We start from the raw sequence: 19,590 nt of genomic DNA, 5'->3' as shown, positions 1-19,590 counted from the left end.
TATATGCGAAAGAAGAAGAATTTAATAATCATTGAAGCGCATGTAATAAGATTTATTTATTTTCCCAACATTAATAACACCACAATTATGTTTCATTATGACCTAAAATATTGTAAAAATACTTTATGCTAAAAACGTGCCTCTTCTAATAATACTATAAAACAAGAAATTACGCTTCGAATAAATATTGTTTCATGGAACTAAAAATAAATTTAGATTAGAATATATGTGGAATCTTTTACGTATAATATATGATCAAAAATCTTTTGCGGCAATAATTTTGTAGGTACAGTATAGTTTCTAAAATCGATGTTATCACACATTTTGGTTCACTTTTAAGACTAAAATAATTTTATATGCACATCGAATGTTGTTATTTGCATTATTATTATTATTTATGTAGCATTAAATGTTTACGATCAGCGTTTAAAATTTATTTTATCAAAGTAAAATTAATTCAACTGTTAATAATAATACATTTATAAAATACACATTTATTCAAATTTAAACGTGTTTTATTCATTTGATTTTTTTATTCACAATCTGCTATTAAATTATTATTTGATTAAGTTAATATTATTTTAAAAAATCAGTTTTAAAATATTATTTCTTAAAGTTCATAATTTAAAACTGCAATACTTATCTTGATCAAAAATGTAATTCATTATCACTTATATTACTATATGTATGATTGACTTTTTTAGGTACAGAAAATCTTAACAGCAATAAAACCCCGTATTAAAGTGGTTATTATATTTGATTTATATACTGATGAGTATTATTATTATATATATTTTATTTAATAATTTATACTTATTTATATTAAGACAAAACTAGAAATCCAAAAATCGAACGGTTCAAATTAATCAATGTAAAATGATTCCCAATTCATTAGTTTAATTTACACAATGGTTTAGTTCATTTTTCATATACAAATGTACTTGATTTTATAAATCTAATTATCTTTTTTATAAAACTGTCAATGCAATTTTATTTATTTTATACAATAAAAAATATTATTATAAAGTCTATCGTTTTTATTATATAATATTTTCGCCATGAGACTTACTTTAAATTTCATATATAACGATATAGTGCTAGGTATTTATAAAATAATTATGCTGATTTTTTTATTATTATTAAATTAGTAATAGTTCTACTATCTTAAAACTAAAGTTTAAATCAAAAAGTATTACTATATAATAAGAAAAAAAAAGTATAGAAAAAAAAACAATTAAAAAAATATTAATGAAAAAAATAAATGCCCTATTAACTAACTTAAATTTAAATTTCGTTCTTTCAAACTAAACTGAATTTCAAAATTTGAAAAATTGATTACATGCCCTAGTTTAAACTGTAAAATTAGTCTGTAAATCTTACTTCAACTATCAACTTTCTTTCGTAGAATCAGATTCACTCCATATTATTAAATGTTTAACAAAATAACGATCAAATATCTTGCTATTCTTTCACAACTGTAATGATAATTTGATATTAATATATTAATAATTAAACCATAATTATTTTTGGTAATGTTTATTGTAAACTGTAACAACAATATTGCGATTATAAATAATTATAAATATCAGACTAATAAATAATTAAAGCGAACCTTAAAACGAACGTGAATCATTACAAAAAAAATCATCTCCACAATCCGAATCTGTTCATATAAGCTCCATACTCTTCCATACCGGAACCATGATAACCATAATGTTCATTGGCTAATCTTTCATCTCCCCTTCCCTTGAACGCATTACTGGTCCTCAAAGCGTTGAATGCGATCAAAAGAAGAGCCAGCTTTCCCACCATCAGCGATTTCACAAGCATCATCTTAAGCATGCTCAGGAACATGGGCAAAATGGCAGACTGGATCAAGAACGGTATTATAAACATGGGCAAGATCCTCCTCAGTAACTTCTTGTCATGTCCGCCTCCGCCTCCGCCACCTCCACCGTGACCTCCTCCAGATCCACCACCGCCTCTACCTATCAACAAAATCAAAATTTATATTATATAATAACATATTTAAAAAACAATTAAATACCTTGAAAAATTTCTTGAAGACTCGTCACATTGAATTTAAGATTGATAAAATTCTCCTTATCTTGTTCATCAATCTTGACATTTACTCCTTCTAATAAATCAAATTCGGTAACATTGTGATTCAAAATGATGTCCTTAGTGATGTTATCTTCATTTGGGAGGTATTTGGAGTTGCAGGTGACACTCGAGATGAGCAGAGTGCAAATTACGTATTTTTTTAAGATCATCTTCATGATGAAGATTCAAGGCCAACCGTGCATGGTTGTGCACAGCCGTCCACAGCTGTGGCTCAACAAGAACTGGTAAGTTCTGGTCCAAATGTTCAATCGTCGGCGACTTGAGCGCAAACGTGGAAAAACGAAATCGCTCAACGCACCGAGGAGCACGAGAATATCTGCTTGCGAGCTTTTTTCTTATGTTTTTCATTGTGATATGCCTCTATCGTGGTACACAATGAATAGCTGTAACTCTCTCGGATCTGACTGTGAAATATCACAATCTGTACATGGAGAACCAGCTTTCTTCCAAAAAAAGTTAATCAAATATCTGCATATTTAATACAACTTGATTTTATTTTATAGATTGACAGTCCAATTAAATATTGTAATAAGCAATATTTATTTCATGAAAATTAATCTATAATATATTTTTTTATAATATGCCTTAATATTTAAAATAAGTAAAAACTTTAAATCGCAAAATCGTACTTACTTATTCTTAATTTTATAAATTAAATAATGATTTATCTATTTTATAAAATTCGGAGTAAGAAAGTAAGATTTTGCGTTTTAAAATTTTGTATTTTTAAAAAATAAGTACGTAATAAAAAAATTAAAAATAAATATAAAAGTTACTGATATAATAATATTATTTTATTTTTGGATGAGTTTTAATATGTTAAGAATACTTTATTTAATTATTTTAAAATCATTTTAAGTTCAGAAAATGATTCGTTGCAAAGAGTTATTCATGGGGTATTCACTTTTCTGACGAATGCTCGCTCGCTACCATACCTATCCAATAGTACTGCACAAACAATTCTTCTATGGAACAATTATTTTGTATACTGTTCATTTAAATTGTCCTCAATTTATATACCTATAACAAAATTATTGTATATATATAAATATTTTTTTAATTTTTGAGTTACTGCTTATAAGACTAATTTTTAAAAAATCAGTTTATTTTAGGATTTTTTTTACATAAATAGATTTTTTAAATTTTATTTTATAATAATTAAATAAAATTTATAAAGGTAATATATCACTTATAAATTAAAATTGCAAACTAAATTATGTACTGTATTTTAAAAAATATAAATATATATGTATATAACAGGTGAGTGTGAATCATATTTGAATCCTATTATTAATAAATTTGTATCGTGTCTGGAAGATCGTAATTAGTGATTTTTATCAAATTTTTTAATTCGAAAGATCATTACAGATTGGCGTTCCCCAATCTTTTTTATCTTAAAGATGAATATCTTGATTAAAAACAAGCGTTTTTTAATTACTTTATTTTATTTTTTTCCATGGCCCCTTTTAGTTCTCTATCTTCTGACCAATGCGATGATTCAGGGTAAAAGCAGACTATTTGTTATTGACTAATGTCCGTTCAGATACACAATTGTTCATAAAGCGAGAAAAAATCGTTCTTTAAAAGTCCATTGACCAAATAAAAAAAAATGTATAAGCTTTTAGCAAGTTTTTTTTAGTGATAGACGAGTGAATGAATCTCTGGGTCGAATCCCATATGGACCTTATTGTTTTTTGAAAATCTGAATTAGCGATTATTATATAATTTTAATTCTTATCGGTCATTACAGATTTTACTAACTTCACGGATAAATATTGTGATGATTAATTAAAATATAACTAGGTCGTACATATTAGGTATAGAAAAAACTATTCATAAGCTACTGCACTTCATTTAGAAAATATTATTATGTATTTCTTTTAATTAGACGAATTTCGTCACTACACTAGTGGTGCTGAAAATGTTATACTATGTATTTTAAAATATTATATGTAATATTAAAGTTGTATTTTTTTTTATTAAGACGAATTTCGTCACTATACTAGTTTGCAAAGATATGCTGTTGAAAATGGCAGCATTATTCATGTTGCTTCATTGTCTGCAATTTTAAAAGCCTTTAAACCTCTTGACATGAAAAACAACAAGATATCTGTCTTATTAATGGAGCGAAGGTAAAAACCTTCGCCCTTATGTGCACAAAAATAAAAAAGTGCATGCCTCGCAATAAACAATTCAAATCGATCAGAGATTATAACTTTAATTTTTTTAAGCAAAATAAACATATTTAATGGTCAAAAGTTTTCTGATTTCAAAAATAATAATTTATTAACAAAAAAATATTTACTGAATTATCAAAATAAATTTTATTACAATTCTAATGACTATTTATAACTTAAAAATATGTATTCTGAAATGTAGTTCAAGTCAATTTCAAAGCTTTGTATAAAATAACTGCTGTGTTACATATGATCTTCGCCAGAAGGCACCTAAGTGTGAATTCTCGATATACTGTTTTTCTAACACAGCCACATTCCGTCAAGGTATCATTGAGCTAATCAATCCTGTTAAACAGAACAAATAGGAACGCCATCGTCACAATAAATAATATTTATTTAATAAATATAAAATATAATAAATAATAAATTAATTCCCGTATTCTCAGCGACGAAGATCGATCAGAAGCGAAGATTTTTCGTTGGTCTTTATTTATTTACAATGATCTCCAAATCGCCGTTCCCAAACGATCTTCACTCTACATTTTTTGTATTTTTAAAATAAAAATACTAAAAGAATTTATGCCTTGACGTATTCTCCTTCTTCGGTGTCTTCGCGAGCCAAATGGTTGGCATGCCATCCAGAATATGGATAGGCAGTATGAGCAGCTTGGACATGAACTGCTGGTTGTACTGCTTTATGGACTATTGGGACTTGGGCATACTGTAAAACTGGATAAGCAGCCGGTTGTTGGGCTACTGCTGCCACTGCCGGAGCTCCAACACCTCTAGCTATAATCTATAAAATTGTATTTAGTTAGAAAAAAACTATAACTGAATAAATCAAATATGTACATACATATTTAATTTATACATTTAAAATTTGATATAAATTATAATTAGAGTTGACTGTATAATATTTTAGCACAATATAAATTAAATCTAAAATAATTACATATAACATCTTAATACTCGATGTTAATATATAAATTGTATGAAGCAATCTTAGATAATTGCAATAGTTAAATAATGTTAAATAAAGTTGTAAGTTAGCTGTCTAAATATGCATTATTCTGAAATTGTTCCAACCAAAATTTTTTCAAAATAACTAGATTAGATAAGAACTGTCGAAGTAGTTGATTATCGAACGTTTTTTATATAAAATATCATTATAAATATAAATCGGCAAATTTTTTTAAGACTCATTTTTGCTGTATCTATTCTTATCGTTTCGCTAAAATACGCATTGATTGATAATAAAAAGATATCTAGCAAGTGTTTTTTCATTATGATTTACCTCGTCAAATGTTTTTTTAATTGAAAATATTACAAACACTCACTTGACTTATAGCAAGGACCAGCAATAGAACGCCAACGGCTAACCCTTTAGTAGACATGATAGTAAGAGTGATCAGTAAAGTGGTCATCATGCCCAGTTTGTACATGATGGGTATCATTGCGAAGCTGAGCCTCTTTAAAAAGTGGTGTCCGAAGGTTCTTCCTGTTGAACCGGAATCAGAATATATTCAGACAAATCTTTATATTAATAACGGTTGAGTTACTAACCACTTTCTTGCACATCGCTGTTTTCCTCAGTGGAATCACATTTGATGCCATTCACAGTGAAACTCAACACGACGAGGAACACAATTAGCAAAATTCTGAGACCCTTGAACATTTTCACTGATTTTCTATACTCGATCACTAAAAAAATATACAAGCACTAGTACTTGTTCGACGGTAGTCAAAATAAAACTGATCCTTGCACTAGGAACGATCATCGATTTAAAGGTTCCAACTGTTTAGAAATTCAAGACGCTTTCGGCGAAACAATCGGAAGCCGCTTTTAATTAGAACGTCGTGAAAGGATGTCTAGACATATGAGGAACCATAGGTTGTGTAAGAATTTGATTGACATTATTATAAAATTAAATTAATTACAGACTACGAGTATCATAATAATCCTAAATAAACTCAACATCAACAAGTACTTCAATTTAAAATAGATTCTCGTAAAATCGTATTCAAGCCATCATAATAAATTGCAAAAGTAGAACTATCTTATACATAAATTATATATAAGCTTATTACTGTATCGGTAGTTTACAATGTTGCGTCTCATGTTATATACTGCTTATTAAAATTTATTATTCTGGTAGATACATGAACTATTTGAGTTTAATTGTTTTAATGTAAGTTCTAAAGATATTTAAAAGAATCAAATGCTTTAGAAACACCATGTGACATAGATTTTTGCTACCTTAAAAGTAACGAGGATGAATACACGCATATAAAGCTTGTCAACTTCAAATCCGTGTTCTAATCGTGACATGTGCCAATAGACATTTCTATTATATTTTTTTTCTAAATAGCTATGTTTTTATAATAATTAAAAATATATTTAAAAATCTCTTTAGTTTATAATCAACTTTAATCAGCTATATAACTATAAATATAATAATTCAAATTAAAAATATATATATATTTGCATAATATTTCAACTTATATCTTATTCTTCCAAACTCTGTATTACAAACATTGCATGCACATAGTTATGCAAATTAATATTAAATACTTATCGAAGAGAATGCTAATTTAATCATAGAGTTCAACGATTAAGTGTGTTTATAAATTATGTCCCTGATAATGTATTCTACTCGCATCGTCCTTTTATTACGTTGACCCTAAGTGTACAATGGCTCAAACGAACGAAGCTCTAGCAAAATTTTAAATACAACTATTGTTTAATAAATAATTGGAAATAGTATGATTTTTTGTAATTTATTATTCTTATTTAATTATAATGGCAACATATTTTTGTAAATATTCAATAAATATATTGTAGAATTAATATTATTAGTCAAATACATTATTTACTGTTTCTAATATAAATGGAGGTATTTAGAGCAAAGGTAAGAGTTAACCAATAAATAATACCTGATTATTAAATAATTATAATATCAATCGATCTTCATATATAATGTTTTTCTAGATTTTCTAGATAAATATTGTGTTAAATAAATAACAATAAAATCGAGCTAGGTCTTGCATAGTGAAATCTATTGTCTGTAATTTATAAAATATATATATCATTAACTTATAGTCTCATTTCAGTTAGATCTATTTAATGGTTGTTGATTGTGTTTACCCCGTTGTAAATAAAATATTTACAAAAATAAATATCAGGTTAGTTTTACAATCAAACAATTATTTTATTTATGCGACATTTTGATGCTCAAAGAAAAGTTAAACTCAAATAAATACCAGCGTTTATAGTTGATTTGATTATCAGACTCAATCATATTATTTGGTACTAATCATATGTTCAAAACTAAAAGTGGAAAATTATTAAAATTTCATTTATTTTTATTAAAATAGAACGCCGAGTTATATTAATTTTCAGACCCATACAGAAGTTTTACATCAAATCTAGATATATAAAAATAATTAAATGGAACAAACCTGAAATTGCTTCTAAGCGTAATAAATTGTTAACAAATATTTATATAATACATTTATAATTTTAATCTTACTGATATTTTTAGGGTACGATTTAACAGTGTATTATATTAAGATATACGTGCATTTAAATAAATACTTGCATTTGCTTTTATGTAAGATAAATCTTCAGATAAGCTCTTCAAAACAGGATTGGTTGCAGAGGGTGTTCAATGTTCTGAATAATGCTCGCTCGCACTTAGTCTGTCCAACAGTAATGCACAAACCATTCGTTTTATGGAACAAATATATAATATATTGCACATTTAAATTGTCCTCATATTTTAATACGGTAGAAAAGGGACATACCTTTTTAAGGATACACAAAATTTGGAAAATAGTATATTAACATCTACAATTCTTCAGTTTCTTTATTTAAAAACACATAATTACTTCGCCTGAGATAAATTTAATCTCATTTTTTAATAATTATAATTATTATAATTCATCCTGTTGATACAAAAACTTTTCGTGGATATTGAAGCACTGCGTTTAAAATTGTACATTTTATTACATATAAAAATAAATAAATAACAATTTTCGTTTGTTTCATAATTTTTAAATATTATTCATATTAAGATTCATTTTTTTTATTATCTTGTATGTATATATTTGATTTTTGTTATTGATTTTCCTGCGGCCATTATTTTTTTGCACGAACATTTTCAACCGCGGTGTGGCGATCATCTTCAGATACTGAATCAAATTACACTTTATTTATAATAGTTCTTTTCCCTTCAGCAACTTGTTATATTGAATTACGTAACGTAAGAGTTTTAGGTAATTTAAGTATTTCCATCATTCGAAATTCCGTGTCTTTTCTAAACGTTTCGTCCATATAATACCGACCATAAACAACAGTGCAACACCGACCATGTACAATTTTTGCATCAAACAAAAATTTTAATGTCGAATCTCATGTTCACTATTAGCTGTAGTCTACTTAAAATAATCAATTATTACCCTATTTTAGTTTGGTACAAATCATAAATAAGTAACCCGTAGAGAGTGAGAAGGTGAAAATCTACAACCCGGTACCTACAATGAAATTGATTGAATCGAGCTCGCCAACGCATGGATTCAAGCAGTGAAATTTCACTGCAGTTTCTGAGCCAGGGTGCACCGGTTTTCGCGATGACCGTCGGGGGCAACACACTTAATTCTCGATTTGATCGAAACGGGCGTGAGTACATGTACAGGCGCAGAACCGTGACACCGGAATAGTGTCATGGCACAATTGCCGGACAAGGTATTTGACCCGAAAACCTTTAAGGCCAAGCCGAACCAGATAAGAAAGAAGCTTTCGACTTCCTCCAACTGGTTTCGCACTAAGGGCTGATGGACTCGCTCACCTAAATTCTCACGGCTGACCAACCTTCCCTTTCCCGTTATGACCGACAACTTCTTCGGTCAGCTGCTTCCTTTTAATGTCTCCGAACACGCTATAATCATCGTTTCGTTTGAGTTGCGATTATGCACAAAAGATTTTTTCACATGAGAGTAAATCGTATCTGTTACAAAGTGCTGACAAAGACACGGTCACCTCCGCCACAGAAACCCTTGAACAACTCCCAGAAAGCAGTTTACAAATTCTTCCCCTAATTTTATATTAATTAATAAAATATATAGACATCAAATTCTAAAATCTTTCTACCCATTGCATCTGCTTTTTGAAACTTATTCAATCCCATACAATCAGATTTCTAAATTGAAACTTAAAAAAACACAGTTTATTTTTCGTGACCCAACAACGATTGTGGGTCAACCCAAAATTAATTTAATTGCTTGTGTCTGCAACAAAATCTTAGTAAACTTTATAATTAGTGTATATATAACCAATTAAATCGTTATATTAAAAAGTTTCATAGAAGTAAAAATGTAATACTACATAATTATTTAATTAATGATTTTTATATATAGCTAGTGTTATTATGTACATAATTTTTAATCAAAAACATCATTTGGTTAGAGTTGTTAAATTTATATTGAATAATTCTATGAAAATACTAGGTTTTACTTTAAGAATTTGCGAACTATTTAAAAATATTTATCCACTAAAACGCAAACTTGAACTAAAGTAATTTTCTCGTCTCTCACTTTTAATATTCGTATCATAATATAATATAATTATATTTATAATTATAATATATATTATTCATATCTAATAAATAACTTTTTGCAATATTTACTATATTATGAATTAGATTTTTTAACTGAATTATTAAATTTTCAGAATAAGGTATTTTTAATGACTTAATTATTATAGTTATATCATATAAAACTAACAAATTTTAATGAACCCTTTATTTTAATAGACATTCCAATTTGTCTCATTTTAAAACTGCTACATACAGTTGATAATGCATATCTAAATTGTGTTAAAGTGCTTGAATCTAACTTGTCCATTATTATAGTTATTCTCTATATTTTATTACTAACACCATATACTATTAACTGTTTATCATTTTACTGTCTACTTACTAGGAGTTATTAACCTATAAAAATTTTAATTGTTATTTTTATATGATATTTTATAATACTTTTATTATGTTTGTTTTATTTAATATCTATGTAGTCGTTAAATAAATGAAATGAACATATGTAATATAATAATAATAATTATAAGCCTTTAAATAAAATAGTATATTAACTTTCTAATCCTGTATAGAAGAATGATCGTTTTATTTTACAATTTCATTGTCAAAGGAAATGGTTGAGCTTACGTTAGGTCTTTGTTAAACATTTCCTTTGGTACATACTATAACCATAAGTACCGATTATTAATTCATGCATTATCATTACTGACCGAATGACATACTTATTATAAAAAAATCATATTTATATTTGTCTACCACGCTTTAAAATTAATTTCAATGGTAAAGTGTTAAATATGTTTGACCGTATATTTCTGAAATTGCATATTACCTGTTACAGTCAATGATCGCTCACGTTCCAAATCAGAGGCAAGTTTCCATCTGTTGCAGTTATAATGCAATAAACAGAGAACATTGCACACAACCAAGGCAAAATTATTGACCTCCGAAGAGATGCAAATTGCACTCTTCTCAAATGAAATGCAGACACAATAAAACGACAGTTATTTCATATAATAGTAGGAAAGTCGATTGCGATGGGAGTATACATCGCTGGTGACAATACTGAATCACTGAGATTAACAAGAATCTGGCATAGCATCTGACATTGTTGCACCGTGTGAAAAAAACACGCATACTACAATATAAAAGATTGTTCCATTTCTATAAATGTAAGGAATTCTCTCACAGATAAAAACGCTGTTAACGTATTCATACGATTAGTTATCTCCAAGGTTTCATTAAGAATGCAACGTTTTTTTATATATGTACATTTATTAAAATATTTTAATAACATTATTTTCACTCAATTAATTAATAATATATTATTTTAACAAGTTGAATACGTTTGAGTATTTAATGATATATTTTAATTTTGATTTAAAAAATCTTGAAACTCTACTTTTAATTAATTAAAATAAAACTTTAATATATTTTTTATATATTTAGTAAATTGTCCTTCTCAGATTGCAGTAATATGTAAAAAAGTACAAAAAATATCAATATTAAAAAGTTTGTAATTTAAACTATGCGGTAATATTATTATCTTACCAGTAATATTACTATCTTATTTCGTTGCTAAACGATCAATTGACTTTGGTTTTTAATAAAAACACTATATTCATACTATTTATAAGTATTTAATTAATACAGTTGTTAACCGTTTAACATTCACGAAAGTTAATAACGTTTTTGAGAAACATTTAGGTTAATTTATTATTGCATTTAAAATAAATATAAAATAACAAATATTAAAATGCCAAAATATATAGGTATATCTGAAATAAAACGCTTTTAATTATAGTCTGCTTAAACCTCAAGTATCCAAGACTTATGGATTACAATCTAATAAGCATCGACGTAATACATAATTTGGAAAAATGTTAACCTATCAAGAATGTCATTGATTCTTTCTTTAATGATAACGTCGGCTCCTGCAATTTTCACAAATATTGTTAATAAATATCCACCAAAAGGTTATAATTATTATAATGCATCTATATTATTCATTAAATAAGTTTTTAAAAACACATTTCTATGTCACATTCAGTTACAATAAGCATTAAAAGGAGCAAGGTTTGTAGAATACAGTGGATGCTTGAAAACATCTAAACCAGCTACTTTATTTTTTGTTCAAATTCAAGTTTATTATTTAAAATAAGATGTTTTTATTCTATGTTTATGTCTTTTGAACTGTTTTGAAATAACACAGTAAAAATCAGACCCATAAATTTTAAAAACAGTAAAAACTGATTATTTAAATTTAAAAAACCGTTACATAAAATTAAAATGTTTATTAAAAATGCGTTGCACTGGTCGCCTATATTACAAATAAATTACGCATTGACACGACTTAGAATAACGAATTTAATTTAAGTCGTGTCATTGTGTGATTACTTCATTATGTAGATAACTTATTTAAATATTTTAGTGAAAATTTTTTTATATTTCCACTGTATATTTTCTTACACGTGTTTTTTTCTTTAGTAGTCTCTGTATCGTATCCTCGGTTCAAAACGAGAATTAGGTGTAATTTATTTTAATTTTAAGCTAACATTATTTATATGGATTACAAAAGCGTAGTATTGTACTATTATTCTTAATTTTGCACTAAAACGCTGTATTATCTAACTTGATGTAGTTTACTTTGAAAGCGCTTAACTCTTTAAACGCCAAAGACTTTTTAGTGAGTTACCTGTTATTTCTCTTCACGCGTCAGTATCTCTTTTTAAAAATAAATTTAAAATATTTGGTTTACTGATGAATGAAGCAAGTACAATAGTCTTTAATAATTAAATTGTAAATAAATCGTTAACTTGTTTTAAAAAATAAGAAGTAATCAATGCATGTATAATTTTTATTATTGAAAGTCTTATTTTTTAATCCTCAATGTGGTGCCTCAAGATGCCTCAAATAATTATAATATTAAAACTTTGAAAATAGCTACAGGTAGTCACATCATACAGACTGTTAATCTTGCTACCGATATGCCAAAAGCAGCCTATAATTTTAAATAGAAAAATCATTTCCAATCACCAATCCGGATTTATGAATCAATATTTCACAGTGAAACAGATTCATAGACGCGAAATTCATCAACACAGACATGAAGGAGAAAAAATATTGCGGTAAAATAACAAATATTTAAGATATAACATTACTAACAAAAAATTACAAATGGAAAGGAAAAGTAAAATAAGATTCCACTGGGTGTTTTTCAACGTGTAATTCTCTTTTCCTAGTTCCTGTTAACCATGAAAAAGAGAAAAAGTTAGTTATAAAAATCATTCATTATAAAAAGACAGATTGTGAAATGAAGGAGAAATAAAAAAATCACAAATCTGTGAAAAATGTGCTTTATTTTTATCTTGCACTTGAATAGACATACGTTAAAACAAGACCTATTAAATTTGTAACTAGTAAATAATGAAGATCAAGTAGATGATTGTTTGCTTCCCATTTTCAACATAATCATCGTAATGTTTTGTGTGGGACTTAAATCTCTAGAGCAAAATTTTAAAATCCAATACTCTTATCTAAATAATTTATGTAGTACATTTTTTTAAATAATAATACGTTTAATTTATTTAAATCGATTATTTTAATACTCCATCTAATATAAAAAAAATAAATAATAATCTGAATTAGTCTATCGAACTTTAGCTGCATCTCTACCATACACATTAAATATTTTTGTTTCCCCTTCCTGTGTTTTATTTCCCTTCCTCTATTTTAAACTCATTAGTCGTTTAAAATGTTTCATTGCTTCTCTACCATACACTAGCTAAGCCAAAACAAATAAACAGTAAAAAAGGAAGTACCCAATAAACAATCTAATATGTAGTCTAAAAATATACGTCCTTATGAATAAAAGGTGAAATAAAAAAATATCAAATCTTATGCATTATCATATTTAATATATTTTGTAATATATAAATACAAAATACACATGATTCTAAAAATATTATTAAATTTTTATAAGAGAGATAATCAATTGTTAATTCTCCAAGTTTTACATTAATGCTCATTTCTGATCGCGTGCGTGCCTAATTCCTATTATATTTTATATCCATATTTATAGGACACACATAACACTTCATATAGTAAAAAATAGCGATTTTCAAATTAATTAATTAGGTGCATGTTACATCTATCGGCGTGCGTAATTCTGCCAACCATGAAAATCAGACTGAACATTTTCCAATGTCAAAGAAACGCATTCAGCGCTGCATTAGAAATTGGATTTCTACTCACGTTACTTTTAAATAGAGCGACGTCAATTTTCGATAAGAGCTGATTGTCATTTATGCAAAGCTATTATCATTTTAACCTGTACATATCGTAAAGCCGCTGCTATGAATGTGTAGTTAACAGAAAATTACATAGCGAACTCGTCGACATGCAACATAAATAAAGTTATCTTCTAATAATCCAACGCTAAGCAGCAGAGGTGTTATTATATTTATTAATATAAATAATTGTGCACAAAGCTTATTGATCACTATTAGTGATCATTTTACGAAAGACTATAATTAGTATGTATATATAAATACAGAAAATGGCCTCTTTCTATAAGTGAAATATGAGCAGTAGTAGAAAACCCATGTTAACTTCAGATAATCATTTTTGTATAAAATCAGTTATAATATCCACTAGACATATTTTTATCTGTTCCTTAAAATAAACAATAATTTTTCAAAAATGCCTAACATATGTAAATCTAGCAAGTGAGTCGTATAAACTTCAGTCGACTTGGCCAGCTTCGAGCGCTTCCGAACATTGTCGGCAAACGGACCGAAGTCAGATCTGCTCTTTCGAGCGCGAGCTGTGAGATACTTCCCTTTTCGCTCTCTCGCGTGTTAAGTGACGAGAGTGAGAGAGACAATGATATGGTGTTTCGCAAACTGAGATAGAACGAGTAACTCGGTTCAATTTCAGTATGCGCGTAGGCGTCCTATGGTTAACACGCATGTCGAGTGCTGCATCGTGTTCACGTGGTCAAGTTATAATACCAGGGAACTTCAACAGACTCTTACTGACATCTTTAAATATTTTAGGGCACCAAAAGGGATTAGTTATATTTTTGATAGTATATTCTTCTAACAGATATCGTTATTATATTTTTTTCATATAAAATTAAATAATTAGTGGTAAGTACTTGATTTTGTTAAAAAAAATCGTTTCGAATATCGTTATGTATTTTCTTAGATCGGTTTATATAAATGTCCCACCACAACGAATTCTTATTTAGAATCGATGGCGACAAATTCTAAGATAGTCACAGGTGTGGTGTTCGTATTCTGAAGTATCATTTTTATGCCTTATGGTATTTTGCAAAAGCCGACAAAGATTTTGCGTAAATAGAATATTTCCGACCGAAAAGTTTTCACTGATATTGTATTGGTGAGTGCCTACACAAACTTTTATAATTATCAGTAGCGTAATTTTATTAAAATGACAATTTAAAAATTGCGATTTTTTGGCACATTTTTCGATCGCGCGCAAATATGCCAGCTGTATGTGACAGAAGCCGCCGTCCGGATGGCATATGAAATTTGCGACAGTGTGGTCGCTTACTCGAAGTCGTAGGTCTCGGCCGGTTTCAGTTGTAACTTAAATATTTATTTATTTAATCCATATCTATTAGCAATGAATACACTTTCATTGCCACAGATATTCAATAATCAAATGTATTATTCTTATTTTCGCTTTGCAATCTATTATTAAAATCACGCAAATATTATACTATATCTATTATTATAAAAATAATATTTTGTAAAAAATTATCGCTTCGATTATAACTCTTCATTGTCTATTGATACAAATACTACGCATTATTTTCAAGTAATTCCAATAATATTTGTTTTTAAATGTAATCAACACCTCAGATCAAAATGTCTGAAGTACACATATTGCAATTACGTGAAAGAATGCATTCATTATGCGACCCACGGTTATAATATATTTTTATTAAATATAAATTATTCATGAATACATTCTATACAAGAAATGCCGTAAAATTGTCAATAATTAATTAATGCTGATATGGATATTCATAATTGCATATTTATCAGATGCAACAGTGCACAAGAGCTACTTTACTGTTAGTTGATTAATATAATATAAGCATAAAAGTGCATAGTTACCGTTGTGATTCAAGTGTGAAAAATTACCTTGTGGCATTAGCAACAGATGTGCAACGTACTAGCAGTTTTTTATTAGATTCATTAGGTGCATTAATCAAATCATATCAGTATATTTTTCCAGCTATTTAAGTAGTATATTTGTGTATACGTATATGGATATGATCATCTATCACGCATCACTGTCTATACATAGAGTATAGATACCATGATTATTGTACCTGTTTGGAAAGCGTTTCTTCTTACCCGAGCGATTTTGCCCCGCGAATAGTACATACACCATCTTCGTCTCAGACGCCCGTCTGTCGAAGAAGAAGTGGATCAGAAGCGATATAAGAAGCTGAGAGGAAGCACGCGGGTTCGTTCGAGCGAAACGCAATGTCGACAAAAGGACAAAAACAGTAATCTCCAGTCAGTTCTTAAATGTAGTTCTACGACGATGGCCACGCTCAGCTTTTGGACCTCACGAACTTCGTGCATTTTTCGGTGTTTCTTCGCATTGATCATCGTGTCATCGAGTGAAGGTGTTAAATACTCATCGAAATACAAAGACTCTGAATTATTAAGCATCCTGCCCATCGATCAGGACTTCACAAGTGATAATTTTACTCATAATTTAAACCCACCATGGCCTTTCAAGATATTCAACTGTGTGGAAGATTTAGGTGTCGAGAAGTGTCTTAAGATTTTCCTTTTATCTAGGATGAACCATATAGAAAACGAAATAGATCATCAAAACAATGTCACTATAGACTTTGATGTGCTATCAGAAGTCAAAAAACAATTTAAATGGGAGGATTATAAAAGGATAGCCGATAATGAAATTAATTCCCAGATGCTGAACAAACTAAAAGAAATCTTCCAAAATAAGAAGACGAAGTTGGTGCTCAATCCTGGTATAAATATTGAAGTTTTTCCAGACAAGAACGGAACCATGAATTTAAACATCAAAAAAGGTGAGTCATTGTTTGTTTTTCATATGAAAAAGTGGCATAAAGTGAACGTTATTGAAGCGGTATTGTATCGATTCAATGAATTCAATATCGTTCTTATCTGGGTCAGAAAAAATATAATCTAACCTCAAATACTATTTTATTGATATGATACATATTAATTCCTTTGTGATAACAAAAATACGTATTTTTCATATAAAATATCATACGCAGTAATATTGTAATTTTTATAATATAATATAATAAAAAGTAATTTGTTTCATTATTTTTTAATGATTAATTATTATCAATTGCATGCCAAGTAAAATTTTGATAAATTATGTAGGTATTCAAAGATTATTAAATGGCATTTTAATTAATGTGTGTCTGCATACAATTTTTTTTTTAATATTCTAATTTCATTTTAATAATAATAAAAATTATCTTATTCGATGCCTATGATTACTTATTAATTTTGAATAGTTTAGTTTTTAATGTATTGTATATTAATTTAAAAACAGTTTAAGCCGTTACTAAAAAAAATATAAAGCTTTTAGTTATAATTATTTCACTGGGTGTTTTGAATCATAATCAATTATTTTATCTTCAATTTTAATTATTATTTACTTAATAATTAAATATAATTTGTATTTGTGTTTCTATATAATTTTATCTTATAATTAATTTCATTAATATTTCAATAATATTTTCTTTAAAATAATATATAATTTTTTACAAAATTGTAAATTTTTTACAATTTTTTTATATAATATTATACAATTAATGACAGTCATACTCTTAATGATTTTATAAATAGCACAGCTTTTACTGATTTTTTAAATACGTACGTATATATAACAATTTTATTTATACTGTACAGTTTTACTTTTTTATTTCATTAAAACTATATTATTCCCTACATTTTATAATTATTTCCGTATATATTGTAAATATCAGATAAGATAATATTTTATGTTTTGCTTGAAAAATCCTAGAAATTTAATAAGCTATCAAAACGTTAAAAGTAATTTAAGATAAAATATATTTTTGATTATCTAATCAACTTATCTTTAAAAAATATCAATTTCATGTTTTGATTAGAAGCAAAATTCTCTGTTTATGCCAATTCTCGTTTTATGCCATGATATTGATATTTATTAAGCGTATGCTTTATTTAAATAATATAGAATCTTATATTAAATCTAATATTTTATATTTCCAGATCCTGAGATACTACCAAGAGGCATGAAGTTCCCTAAGAAAGCTTTCTACAGACTGATACCAATGCTACTCATCCCACCATTGATCATGTCCGCCATCTTGCCATTCGTTCTTCCAGCTATGAAGATCATGATTTTGTGGGTCGGTATGCTCAATCAGATGGCTCTTGTAGGAGCTGTTTTTACTCTGATGAGGAACAACGCTTTCCAAGAACCCACACACGAAAAAAGGATCATTTACGTAAACCAAGGATATAAAAATGAAAAGCACCCTCCTCCAATAGTCCACCATGAAAGTTTTCACCATCCACATGTCCAACACGAAGAATTTTCGAACCCTTCAATTAATCATTTTAGGGGTCATTTTATCACTGAAAGCCATGAGGAAGAATTCGATGATGATGATGAAGAAGAACAGCAGTTTGGAGGGCATAAATTTGAAGAGGACGAGTACGATAGAAAGGGTCCTAGATATAGAAACAATATGAAATACGGAATGAAGAAAAACGTTTATTATAACGGGTAATTTGTTGTGAAAGTGTACTATACAGTTAATTGTTGTTTTATTGTTATTTTAAAATAAATTATTTATTTATTTATTAAAACAACTGTTTAATTTTTGAATACTATAAAAGATATTATATTAATACCATTTTTGTCGATTCATGAACTACTTTAATTGCACTTAAATAGCTAATTTTACTACAAGGGTTAGTATGTTAAATCGCACGCCGGTCTTAAGTCTTATTTATTAGATTACATCCGCTTATTTTTTAAGAATTTGTAATTTACTTTAAATCATATTATTAAATGAGATTATAATTATAGATATTTGAAGTAAAAAATATAAAATTCTTATCATTCATTTTACAAAATTATATTTTTTTATCATAGTGAGTCTATTGTTACAAAGTGTATTTACTTCCAAAACAGTTTTTATTTATTAGTCAATTTTATTACTATTTACGGATACTTAAAAATATTAATTATTTGTAATCAGTGTGCAGCTTACACTAAATCGAGTCAATGTGTATTTGTAGCAAATTAGGTCTAAAATTGTTGTATATAAGAACGTAGTGATAAATTAAAACTTTATTTTAAACTAAACTTGCTAAAAAAAATATTATATCATTATATATTATATAATGATTTAAATCTTTATTAGGAGTTATTAGTGAAAATTTCTATAACAATAATTATTTTAAGTAATTTAGTTATAGTCTAGTTAGTTAATTATAAAAAACAGATTTACCTTTAAACTGAAAATTAATATAATATATAAGAATTTATAATTAAGTTTAGTTATTTTAGCTTATTGAGAATAAATTAATATATTTGTAACTAGTCACAATTGGGTTAATTTAATTTCTAATTTAATTTTAATACCATAATAGTCTTTAAATTTT

At 27.5% G+C, this 19,590-nt stretch overlaps 3 protein-coding genes across 3 annotated transcripts; 1 reads left to right on the top strand and 2 right to left on the bottom strand.

Annotated features, from left to right (window-relative positions):
• Positions 1-1,523: 1,523 nt before the first annotated feature.
• On the bottom strand, positions 1,524-2,511 carry Osi22 (Osiris 22). The gene is made up of 2 exons (XM_088201902.1): positions 2,048-2,511; positions 1,524-1,988 (listed from the first exon to the last, which is right to left on the bottom strand). Exons 1-2 carry the CDS (start codon positions 2,277-2,279, stop codon positions 1,645-1,647), a joined length of 576 nt encoding a protein of 191 aa, XP_088058028.1. The 5' UTR covers positions 2,280-2,511; the 3' UTR covers positions 1,524-1,644.
• A 2,166-nt stretch (positions 2,512-4,677) lies between these two features.
• apn (apnoia) lies at positions 4,678-6,121 on the bottom strand. The gene is made up of 3 exons (XM_088202334.1): positions 5,865-6,121; positions 5,639-5,799; positions 4,678-5,097 (listed from the first exon to the last, which is right to left on the bottom strand). The coding sequence occupies exons 1-3, from the start codon at positions 5,974-5,976 to the stop codon at positions 4,879-4,881; spliced, it is 492 nt and encodes a 163-aa protein (XP_088058460.1). The 5' UTR covers positions 5,977-6,121; the 3' UTR covers positions 4,678-4,878.
• A 10,163-nt stretch (positions 6,122-16,284) lies between these two features.
• Positions 16,285-18,789, top strand: LOC148227637 (uncharacterized). The gene is made up of 2 exons (XM_088202481.1): positions 16,285-16,988; positions 18,187-18,789. Exons 1-2 carry the CDS (start codon positions 16,472-16,474, stop codon positions 18,708-18,710), a joined length of 1,041 nt encoding a protein of 346 aa, XP_088058607.1. The 5' UTR covers positions 16,285-16,471; the 3' UTR covers positions 18,711-18,789.
• The last annotated feature ends 801 nt before the right edge of the window (positions 18,790-19,590 follow it).

Source organism: Plectrocnemia conspersa, unplaced genomic scaffold, assembly GCF_051122295.1.
Source record: "Plectrocnemia conspersa isolate PC_06_02 unplaced genomic scaffold, ASM5112229v1 ptg000013l, whole genome shotgun sequence".
Lineage (NCBI taxonomy): Eukaryota > Metazoa > Arthropoda > Insecta > Trichoptera > Polycentropodidae > Plectrocnemia > Plectrocnemia conspersa.
This window is presented reverse-complemented; position numbering and strand designations above follow the sequence as displayed.

What these genes read in the sequence shown, in the direction of transcription:
- Osi22 (XM_088201902.1), bottom strand. Translation starts at nt 2,279, where the DNA reads ATGAAGATGATCTTAAAAAAATACGTAATTTGCACTCTGCTCATCTCG. An exon ending in TCTTCAAGAAATTTTTCAAG is followed by an intron (nt 1,989 to 2,047) that starts GTATTTAATTGT and finishes TTTTGTTGATAG; the next exon opens with GTAGAGGCGGTGGTGGATCT.
- apn (XM_088202334.1), bottom strand. Translation starts at nt 5,976, where the DNA reads ATGTTCAAGGGTCTCAGAATTTTGCTAATTGTGTTCCTCGTCGTGTTG. An exon ending in CAGCGATGTGCAAGAAAGTG is followed by an intron (nt 5,800 to 5,864) that starts GTTAGTAACTCA and finishes CCGGTTCAACAG; the next exon opens with GAAGAACCTTCGGACACCAC. An exon ending in TGGTCCTTGCTATAAGTCAA is followed by an intron (nt 5,098 to 5,638) that starts GTGAGTGTTTGT and finishes ACAATTTTATAG; the next exon opens with ATTATAGCTAGAGGTGTTGG.
- LOC148227637 (XM_088202481.1), top strand. Translation starts at nt 16,472, where the DNA reads ATGGCCACGCTCAGCTTTTGGACCTCACGAACTTCGTGCATTTTTCGG. An exon ending in GAATTTAAACATCAAAAAAG is followed by an intron (nt 16,989 to 18,186) that starts GTGAGTCATTGT and finishes TTATATTTCCAG; the next exon opens with ATCCTGAGATACTACCAAGA.